This window comes from Gobius niger (genome assembly GCF_951799975.1).
Source record: "Gobius niger genome assembly, contig: SUPER_10_unloc_3, whole genome shotgun sequence".
Classification (NCBI taxonomy): Eukaryota; Metazoa; Chordata; class Actinopteri; order Gobiiformes; family Gobiidae; genus Gobius; species Gobius niger.
In genome coordinates, this window is record NW_027639330.1 from 56120 (window position 1) to 67188 (window position 11069).

At 43.6% G+C, this 11069-nt stretch overlaps 1 protein-coding gene across 1 annotated transcript; it reads left to right on the top strand.

The window, feature by feature from the left end:
* Positions 1-8845: 8845 nt before the first annotated feature.
* LOC306969790 (nuclear factor 7, ovary-like) lies at positions 8846-11069 on the top strand (the record flags this gene model as incomplete). The annotated part of the gene is made up of 2 exons (XM_079583021.1): positions 8846-9286; positions 10116-11069. 2 exons carry the CDS (start codon positions 8846-8848, stop codon positions 11049-11051), a joined length of 1377 nt encoding a protein of 458 aa, XP_079439147.1. The 3' UTR covers positions 11052-11069.

Below are 11069 nucleotides of genomic sequence, written 5' to 3' on the forward strand. Positions count from 1 at the left end.
GGGGGTAAATTTTGTCCCTCACTACTGCCCCCTCAGGCCGTGTGTGTAACTGATTGTAGAGGCAGTTGTGGTGAACAGGTCTGAGCTCATTCTACACGTGAGGACGTGGAGGAACATGTAGGGGAGGAAAGTACGTACCATTTTTAAACTCCGTATAGTCCCTTTAAAGCAGGGGTGCTGAGGGCGCTGCAGCAACCCCTGGTGGATCGTTTATGCATTACAGGCAATATTAACCTCTTAACTCCCGCCTGAACCGAGAGGATCTTTTTCCTCCTGTCATCAGATTTTTTTTCCATCATTTTTTTGTTGGGTATTCAACTCATTTTCTAAGTTTTTTGTCATTTTTTCGTCCATTTTTTGTCCGATTTTTATACATTTTTTGTCATTTTTTTAATCCGATTTTTATCAATTTTTTTGTCATTTTTCGTCACCTTTTTGTCACATTTCCATCATTGTTTTCGTCTCAGGCTTGTCTCTATTTTCACACCTTGTTTCCAGAAGCTTTTGGATTGGGGTAAAGCCAAACTGGAGAAAATGTGCTCGGTTCAGGTGGGAGTTAAGGGGTTAAATAAATAGGAAATAAGCAAAGAAATAGCGTTTTGGGGGGGCAATCTTGTCTCTCAGCCCCCCCTAGGGCCGAAACAATTGTGTTGGCCCGCCAGAGGGTGGCTTACTTTTGCGCTGTGTGTGGTACTAACTCTCTTCCATTGATTCCTAATGGTAAATATGGATGCAGTACAGTTTTTGGCCACCAGCATTTAATTGGGGGCGCTGTTTCACTGCTTTCACAAAGTTAAGGAAACACTGTTGTGTCTCGGTGTTTCTCACAGAGCGTCGTAGCATCAACTTTCCCAGTTTTCCAACTTTTATTGCAAAGGTCGTTGAGAACAATAAAGGTTCATGTTAAAAACGGACAAATCAAAGAATTTACGCTGAACTGACACTTTCAAAATGATCTAATGTTGCATTTTCTTAAAGGTAAAGTCACTGCAGATACAGGTGTTGTTGTTTTACATTCTGCTCTATATATATCGCTACAATAGTTGATTTTGTTCGACTAAAACTAAGCCTTTGCCATAGTTTACATTTGTTTAAATATAGTATGTGATTTGCATAGATAGAATCAGATGCAAATGTATAGGCTATGTTTGCAGTTATATGTGTTTCATGCGTGTCATGGCCGTGTTTGGCCGAAGGCACTTTTTCATTTTGGCCTTGGAGATAAAACGTTTAGGCACCGCTGCTTTAAAAACATTTATAAAACGTACCGTAAAAGCGACATGGGTTAAAGTGCTGTAGATGAATGTGCATGTAATCTGATCACTCCCTGTACCAAAGAGCGTGCCTGGGTTTTGCATTTAAATAATACTTCCCTGTGTATTTGTACATGTTTACATTTTTACTCATTGTCCTTCCACTGAGGTTTTTCACCTTCTTTTAAAAGGGATGAAATGAAAACAAAAGGACATTTGATTGAGTGGAGCCCTGTGTGTACATCAGGTGTGGGAACCCGCCCAGTAAACCGAGAATAACCTGGCACACATTTAGTGACCAGTTTAGGCACAAATGTGTTGTTTTTCCTCCCTCTGTGTCTGCGAAACCTCCGGCCGTGGCAGAACTTCTGAGTCTCAGAGAGAAAAGATGAGAAACCTGTGTGTGATCGGAGTCATCGTGTTACATTAGGTTCATCCTCTCACAGCACCGGGTCTGTCTCTTTCACCCCTTAACTCCCGCCTGAACCGAGCACGTTTTCTCCAGTCTGGCTTTACCCCAATCCAAAAGCTTCTGGGAAAAAGCTGTGGAAATAGCAACAAAACTGAGTTGAAAACAATGATGGAAATGTGATAAAGAAGTGAGAAAACATTGATGAAAAAGTGATGAAAAATTGATGAAAAAGTGACAAAAAATTGATGAAAAAGTGGCAAAAATGTCTCAAGAAACTGACAAAAAATGGACAAAAAATAGATGAAAAAACGATAAAAATTTGACCAAAAAATGACAAAAAATTGATTAAAAAATTACAAAAAAATTAGAAAAAATGACCAAAGACAAGACAAAAATGTGACAAAAAATGGACGAAAAAATGACAAAAATGTGACAAAAAATGAGTTGAATACCCAACATAAAAATGATGGAAAAACAATGTGATGACGTGAGGAAAAAGATCCTCTCTGTTCAGGCGGAGTTAAGAGGTTAAGAACCACAGCTGAGTCACTGGACACGCCCCCTCCAGAACAGGAAACAGGAAACAGGACTCTGCTCTCTCCCCAACACTCTGAGCACTCTGAAGACTCTGAAGACTCTGAAGACTCTGAAGACTCTGAAGACTCTGAAGACTCTGAAGACTCTGAAGCCTCTGAAGCCTCTGAAGACTCTGAAGACTCTGAAGACTCTGTAGACTCTGTAGACTCTGAAGACTCTGAAGCCTCTGTAGACTCTGAAGCCTCTGAAGCCTCTGTAGACTCTGAAGACTCTGAAGACTCTGAAGACTCTGTAGACTCTGAAGACTCTGAAGCCTCTGAAGCCTCTGAAGACTCTGAAGACTCTGAAGACTCTGAAGCCTCTGAAGCCTCTGAAGCCTCTGAAGACTCTGAAGACTCTGAAGACTCTGAAGACTCTGAAGACTCTGAAGCCTCTGAAGCCTCTGAAGACTCTGAAGCCTCTGAAGCCTCTGAAGCCTCTGTAGAGAAGACTGAAGAGGCGGCGACTGGACTGAGGTGAGTCCAGAGTGTGTTTGAATGAAGCTGGAACAGGGAAGGGCATGTGAGGCAGAGCAGCTCACGTCAGAGTGAAGTTACTTTGAAAGAACATGTAAAGACATTATCTTTCAAAAATATGCTAGTGAAGTATCATAATTACTATTACATTCTGAGACAGGCACACACTTGTGTTTTTGTGTGTATTTGCCTGGATATGAATATGAAAATATAAAGAAAGTTAAGACCCTAAAGCATTATTTTGCTTTGACAACAGTAAGTTTTAGTGCGTTTGGAAATTACTTTGTGTGAACTCAAAGTGAGGTCAGCACAAAACACACGTTTCCAATATGTTCATGGATTACATATACGTATGTATATATGTATACGTATACGTATGTATACTTCAAGGATGTATACAGGTCTTTTTTCTCTCCCTTTCCCTGTCAGTCTTAAGTGAGTGACTTTGGACAGATAGTTTCTGTTTCTACATGGTTATACGGAGCTTGTACATTGGGTATAGTTGGTACAGCAGGGCTGAGCGATATTATACATATTTTTGTGTGATCAGAACGAAAGAGAGATGTGCCTTAGTATAACTCTAATGTACCATATGGTGTATTTATTTATTTACGACTGTAAATGATGAATCCTTTATTTTTATTTTTTGGTAACTGTAAATGATGAAATTCTTTGACATTTTGTACGATCATAAACAGACTCGTGCATCGGTTTCCTGCATGAGCGGAAAGTTTATGTGAAGATTACTTGAATGAGAGATAAGGGGCAGGTTTACTATAAGTTCTTGAACTTCTTCCTACTCCTTTTGAGCACAAAGTCTTGTTTTGTATTTTTTCTTTCTGTAAAATGTTGACATACTTTTTCTGCTCAAATGAATAAATAAATGAAATCAGTAAAAAGTAAAGTGAAATAAATCCTGTGAGTAACTGTTTGTGTTAAAGTCTGACTTGTGTTCCAGTCGTGAAAACAAACAAACTTGTATAAAGTGAAAATCTTAATATTACAAAGAAAATACAGTAAAAACGTATTTAAGATAAATATTTCTGAAATAAAGGACGAGACACAAACTTCATTGATTAAAGATCGACATGAAGCTGTAACTTTACCTTTCACTCACAGTGGACTTTTACTCAGTCATGTCCTGAACAACAACAACAACAACAACAACAACAACAACAACAACAACTACTACAACAACAACAACAACAACAACTTAGTATAAATCCGTACGAGTCTAAAACTGTGGCTTTTGTGAATAAAGGGGGAAATTTGGAAAATTTACGAATTTCAGGAGAAACTCTGAGTCCAACATGCTGCCAGGCAAAGAACTCTGGCTGTTTTCACGGAGGATGGGCGGGCCACTTACAAGCCACTTACAAGCCACTTACAAGCCACTTACAAGCCACTTACAAGCCCCTTACAAGCCACTTACAAGCCACTTACAAGCCACTCACAAGCCACTTACAAGCCACTTACAAGCCACTTACAAGCCACTTACAAGCCACTTACAAGCCACTTACAAGCCACTTACAAGCCACTTACAAGCCACTTACAAGCCACTTACAAGCCACTTACAAGCCACTTACAAGCCACTTACAAGCCACTTACAAGCCACTTACAAGCCACTTACAAGCCACTTACAAGCCACTTACAAGCCACTTACAAGCCACTTACAAGCCACTAACAAGCCACTTACAAGCCACTCACAAGCCACTCACAAGCCACTCACAAGCCACTTACAAGCCACTTACAAGCCACTCACAAGCCACTTACAAGCCACTTACAAGCCACTCACAAGCCACTCACAAGCCACTCACAAGCCACTCACAAGCCACTTACAAGCCACTTACAAGCCACTCACAAGCCACTTACAAGCCACTCACAAGCCACTTACAAGCCACTCACAAGCCACTCACAAGCCACTCACAAGCCACTCACAAGCCCCTTACAAGCCACTTACAAGCCACTTACAAGCCACTCACAAGCCACTCACAAGCCACTCACAAGCCACTCACAAGCCACTTACAAGCCACTTACAAGCCACTCACAAGCCACTCACAAGCCACTCACAAGCCACTCACAAGCCCCTTACAAGCCACTTACAAGCCACTTACAAGCCACTTACAAGCCACTTACAAGTCACTTACAAGCCACTTACAATCCACTTACAAGCCCCTTACAAGCCACTTACAAGCCACTTACAAGCCACTCACAAGCCACTCACAAGCCACTCACAAGCCACTCACAAGCCACTCACAAGCCCCTTACAAGCCACTTACAAGCCACTTACAAGCCACTTACAAGCCACTTACAAGTCACTTACAAGCCACTTACAAGCCACTTACAAGTCACTTACAAGCCACTTACAATCCACTTACAAGCCCCTTACAAGCCACTTACAAGCCACTTACAAGCCACTCACAAGCCACTCACAAGCCACTCACAAGCCACTCACAAGCCACTCACAAGCCACTCACAAGCCACTCACAAGCCACTCACAAGCCACTCACAAGCCCCTTACAAGCCACTTACAAGCCACTTACAATCCACTTACAAGCCCCTTACAAGCCACTCACAAGCCCCTTACAAGCCACTTACAAGCCACTTACAAGCCACTTACAAACCACTTACAAGCCACTTACAAACCACTTACAAGCCACTTACAAACCACTTACAAGCCACTTACAAACCACTTACAAGCCACTCACAAGCCACTTACAAGCCACTTACAAACCACTTACAAGCCACTTACAATCCACTTACAAGCCACTCACAAGCCACTTACAAGCCACTTACAATCCACTTACAATCCACTTACAAGCCACTTACAAACCACTTACAAGCCACTTACAATCCACTTACAAGCCACTTACAAGCCACTTACAAGCCACTTACAAGCCACTTACAAGCCACTTACAAGCCACTCACAAGCCACTTACAAGCCACTTACAAGCCACTTACAAGCCACTTACAAGCCACTTACAAGCCACTTACAAGCCACTTACAAGCCACTTACAAGCCACTCACAAGCCACTTACAAGCCACTCACAAGCCACTCACAAGCCACTTACAAGCCACTTACAAGCCCCTTACAAGCCACTTACAAGCCACTTACAAGCCACTTACAAGCCACTTACAAGCCACTTACAAGCCACTTACAAGCCACTTACAAGCCACTTACAAGCCACTCACAAGCCACTTACAAGCCACTCACAAGCCACTCACAAGCCACTTACAAGCCACTTACAAGCCACTCACAAGCCACTAACAAGCCACTCACAAGCCACTTACAAGCCAATTACAAGCCACTCACAAGCCACTCACAAGCCACTCACAAGCCACTTACAAGCCACTCACAAGCCACTAACAAGCCACTCACAAGCCACTTACAAGCCAATTACAAGCCACTTACAAGCCACTTACAAGCCCCTTACAAGCCAAGTTAAAGTCATTTTTGGCGATAGCGGCTGCGTGTTCCCACCATTAGGTCCAGGTGGGGAATGTGCACGAGCGCCGGATTGGGTCCGTTCCAATCCGACAAAGTCTGTGAAAGATATGAGGCTTTGAAATTTGCTGAAAATGGCCTCTCAGTTGCGGCCTTGTCATGACCACGCCCAATAATAAATGTACTTGATGATTTTGAAAGCCACAGGGGTTGGGGACATGTTGGCCAAAATTGGAGGCTTTCCATTGAAAACTCGGGGATCAGGGGCCAGAAGTTCAAGAGGTACGATTTTGAAGGTTTGAGGTTCGAGCCAAGATGGCCGACTTCCTGTAGCATTTAGGGCGGGGTCATAATATCATTATTACATGTCCTGACGTGGTCTATGTCCCTGGCCAATATCACTTTTGTACGATGATTTTTCTTGCGACCGCTCCTCCATTGGGTCAATGTAAACTTCCTGTTTGAGGGGGCGCCACAGAGCCAACTTTTATTATTCTCTCTCCCGAACCCCACCCAAAATTAGAGCTTGTGGAGCACTACGTTTTGACCCCTGTTACTTGTGTATCGTTCACGTTTGCTACGTGAATTCTTGCGTTTTCGTCCCCCTTTATCGATATTAATTAGTCCCTTGCTCGGGCCTAATAATAATAATTAAAAAAATAATAATTATAATTATAATAAATACAGATAAATCTGAACGTGTTGCTGAGCATTTCTGATATAAAACAGAAACAATAAGTATTACAAGTTTTCTGTCATTTGAAGTTTTCATTTAAAAATAGAAACTTTTGCAATGGCTTAGGAATAGTATTGCTAAGTAGTGCTTTTATCGTGAAAATCCCATATAGTTGCATAATAGTGCTTTTATTGTGAAAACCCCGATTTAGTTGCATTATTCTGCTCTACAGAGATTAATAAAGGATAACTTAACTTTAATTGTGAAAATCCCTATTTTGTCGCAGAAACTGTTCAAATCGCTGATAGACTTAACTGTATCAGAAGTCCTAAAATGAATGGGCAGAATTCCCCATACAAATGAATGGGCAGAATTCCCCATACAAATGAATGGGCAGAATTCCCCATACAAATGAATGGGTAGAATTCCCCATACAAATGAATGGACAGAATTCCCCATACAAATGAATGGGCAGAATTCCCCATACAAATGAATGGGTAGAATTCCCCATACAAATGAATGGGCAGAATTCCCCACGCAAATGAATGGGCAGAATTCCCCATACAAATGAATGGGCAGAATTCCCCATACAAATGAATGGGCAGAATTCCCCATACAAATGAATGGGCAGAATTCCCCATACAAATGAATGGGTAGAATTCCTCATACAAATGAATGGGCAGAATTCCCCACGCAAATGAATGGGCAGAATTCCCCATACAAATGAATGGGCAGAATTCCCCATACAAATGAATGGGTAGAATTCCCCATACAAATGAATGGGCAGAATTCCCCATACAAATGAATGGGCAGAATTCCCCATGCAAATGAATAGGCAGAATTCCCCATACAAATGAATGGACAGAATTCCCCATACAAATGAATGGGCAGAATTCCCCATACAAATGAATGGGCAGAATTCCCCATACAAATGAATGGGCAGAATTCCCCATACAAATGAATGGGCAGAATTCCCCATACAAATGAATGGGCAGAATTCCCCATGCAAATGAATAGGCAGAATTCCCCATACAAATGAATAGGCAGAAAACCCCATACAAATGAATGGGCAGAATTCCCCATGCAAATGAATGGGTAGAATTCCCCATACAAATGAATGGGCAGAATTCCCCATACAAATGAATGGGTAGAATTCCCCACACAAATGAATGGGCAGAATTCCCCATGCAAATGAATGGGCAGAATTCCCCATACAAATGAATGGACAGAATTCCCCATACAAATGAATGGGTAGAATTCCCCATACAAATGAATGGACAGAATTCCCCATACAAATGAATGGGCAGAATTCAAAAACTGGGAAACTACAGAAGGGGGAATTTTCCTGAATACGGATAAGTTGCTGGAGCTGAACATTTTAAGAGATAAATCATGTGAAAAACAATTATTCAATCATGAAGACGTTTTATGAACATTTTTTGATATTTTCAGGAATAAAATCTAAAAATCTGGACCCAGATTTAAATGTTTTTTTTTTTTTTTCAGGCAGGATTTCAGATCTTGTTTGAGAATAAAAATGTATTATTCCTTGTGTTTGTGTTGGCGGCTCACAGCGACAGGCCCCTCCCCCAAAGAGGAAAAAACAAGCAACAGGCCCCGCCCCCAAAGAGGAAAAACCAAGCGACAGGCCCCGCCCCCAAAGAGGAAAAACCAAGCGACAGGCCCCGCCCCCAAAGAGGAAAAACAAACTGAGCCAAAGATCTAAACGTCCAAACAAAGCGACAGGAGAAGAACCATCTCTGTTCACGTCACTTTAGGATTGACTCTTCTCTGTTCACGTCCCGCTCTCTCAGGCTCTACAACTTTAGACATTTTTAATTCATTATTTATTCACAGATTTAGGAAAATTCAAAACAAAACCATCAGATTTAGGATTTATTTCCCTCTGAGTCTAAACTCTGTGTTTGTTTGTTTTTGTGGTTTGAGTCTCTTAGATTTTCGGTTCCATAAATGTGCTCCTCTGTCTGTGGCTTCAGGTGGATCATCATGGCGTCCAGACTGGAGCAGGACCTGAGCTGTCCCATCTGCTGTGAGCTCTTCAGAGATCCTGTGGTTCTGAGCTGCAGCCACAGCTTCTGTAAGGTCTGTTTGGAGAACTGGTGGAAGGACAAACCCCTGAAGACCTGTCCAGTCTGTAAGAGAAGGTCCTCAAGGAAGAATCCTCCACTGAGTCTGGCTCTGAAGAACCTGGTGGAGACGTTCACAGAGGAGAGAAGACAAACATCTCCATCTCCAGCACAGCCTGAGTGCAGTCTTCACTCTGAGAAGCTGCGGCTCTTCTGTGAGGACCATCAGGACCTGGTCTGCCTGGTCTGCAGAGACTCCAGGACTCACAAAGACCACAGCTTCAGACCCATCGAGGAGGCGGCTCAGGAGCTGAGAGAGCAGCTGAGGAGAGACCTCACACCTGTACAGGAGAACCTGAAGGTAAGAGACCTCACACCTGTACAGGAGAACCTGAAGGTAAGAGACCTCACACCTGTACAGGAGAACCTGAGGGTAAGAGACCTCACACCTGTACAGGAGAACCTGAAGGTTAGAGACCTCACACCTGTACAGGAGAACCTGAGGGTAAGAGACCTCACACCTGTACAGGAGAACCTGAAGGTAAGAGACCTCACACCTGTACAGGAGAACCTGAAGGTAAGAGACCTCACACCTGTACAGGAGAACCTGAAGGTAAGAGACCTCACACCTGTACAGGAGAACCTGAGGGTAAGAGACCTCACACCTGTACAGGAGAACCTGAAGGTTAGAGACCTCACACCTGTACAGGAGAACCTGAAGGTAAGAGACCTCACACCTGTACAGGAGAACCTGAAGGTAAGAGACCTCACACCTGTACAGGAGAACCTGAGGGTAACTAACTCTAACTCTCTCTGATGTTTCTCCTCAGGTCCTGGTTCTTTCTAACTCTCTCTGATGTTTCTCCTCAGGTCCTGGTTCTTTCTAACTCTCTCTGATGTTTCTCCTCAGGTCCTGGTTCTTTCTAACTCTCTCTGATGTTTCTCCTCAGGTCCTGGTTCTTTCTAACTCTCTCTGATGTTTCTCCTCAGGTCCTGGTTCTTTCTAACTCTCTCTGATGTTTCTCCTCAGGTCCTGGTTCTTTCTAACTCTCTCTGATGTTTCTCCTCAGGTCCTGGTTCTTTCTAACTCTCTCTGATGTTTCTCCTCAGGTCCTGGTTCTTTCTAACTCTCTCTGATGTTTCTCCTCAGGTCCTGGTTCTTTCTAACTCTCTCTGATGTTTCTCCTCAGGTCCTGGCTCGGAGCAGAGCACAGTTGGAGTCTTCAGAGGCTCATATCACGGCCCAGGCCCGACGCGCTCAGACACAGATCAGAGCTCAGTTTGAGAAGCTGCACCAGTTCCTGAGGGAGGAGGAAGAGTCCAGGATGAAGGCTCTGAGGGAGGAAGAGGAGCAGAAGACTCAGAGGATGAAGGACATGATGGCGGCCGTGAGCAGAGACATGGAGGCCGTGTCCCAGAGCGTCTCAGAGACAGAGGAGCTGCTGAGAGCAGCAGACGCCTCCTTCCTGCTCCAGTACAAGACTGCAGCAAAGAGGCTGCAGCAGCGCCCCCTGGTGGAGGACATGGGACCAGGAGCTCTGATAGACCAGGCCAAACATCTGGGCAACCTGGGCTTCAACATCTGGAGGAACATGAAGAGCCTGGTGCAGTTCTACCCTGTGATTCTGGATCCAAACACTGCAGGTCCTCGTATAATCCTGTCTGAAGATCTGAGCTCAGTGAGACGAGGAGAAGCTCAGAAGGTCCAACAGAATCCAGGGAGAAGGAGAGATTATGATGTACTTGGATCTGAGAGGTTTGTCTCAGGGACTCACAGCTGGGACGTGGAGGTCGGGGAGAGTAAGGCCTGGGATTTGGGTGTGAGAGAGTTTGTTCAGAGAAGAGACGTCACTGAGGAGAGAGACTGGTCCATATGTTTCTTTTGTGGTGAATACTGGGCCTTTTCTCCCTCAGACGATAAACCTCTCTCAGTGAAGAAGAAGCTGCAGAGAGTCCGAGTGAAGCTGGACTTTGGCACAAAAACACTGACCTTCACTGACCCCGACACAAACACAGACCTCCACACAGTCACAGGGTTCATCTCTGAGGGACTGAGAACATATTTACACACAGATGAAGATGTTCCTCTGAAGATCTTACCGAGGAACATCACTGTGACAGAGTAGAACCTACAGCTCTGTGTT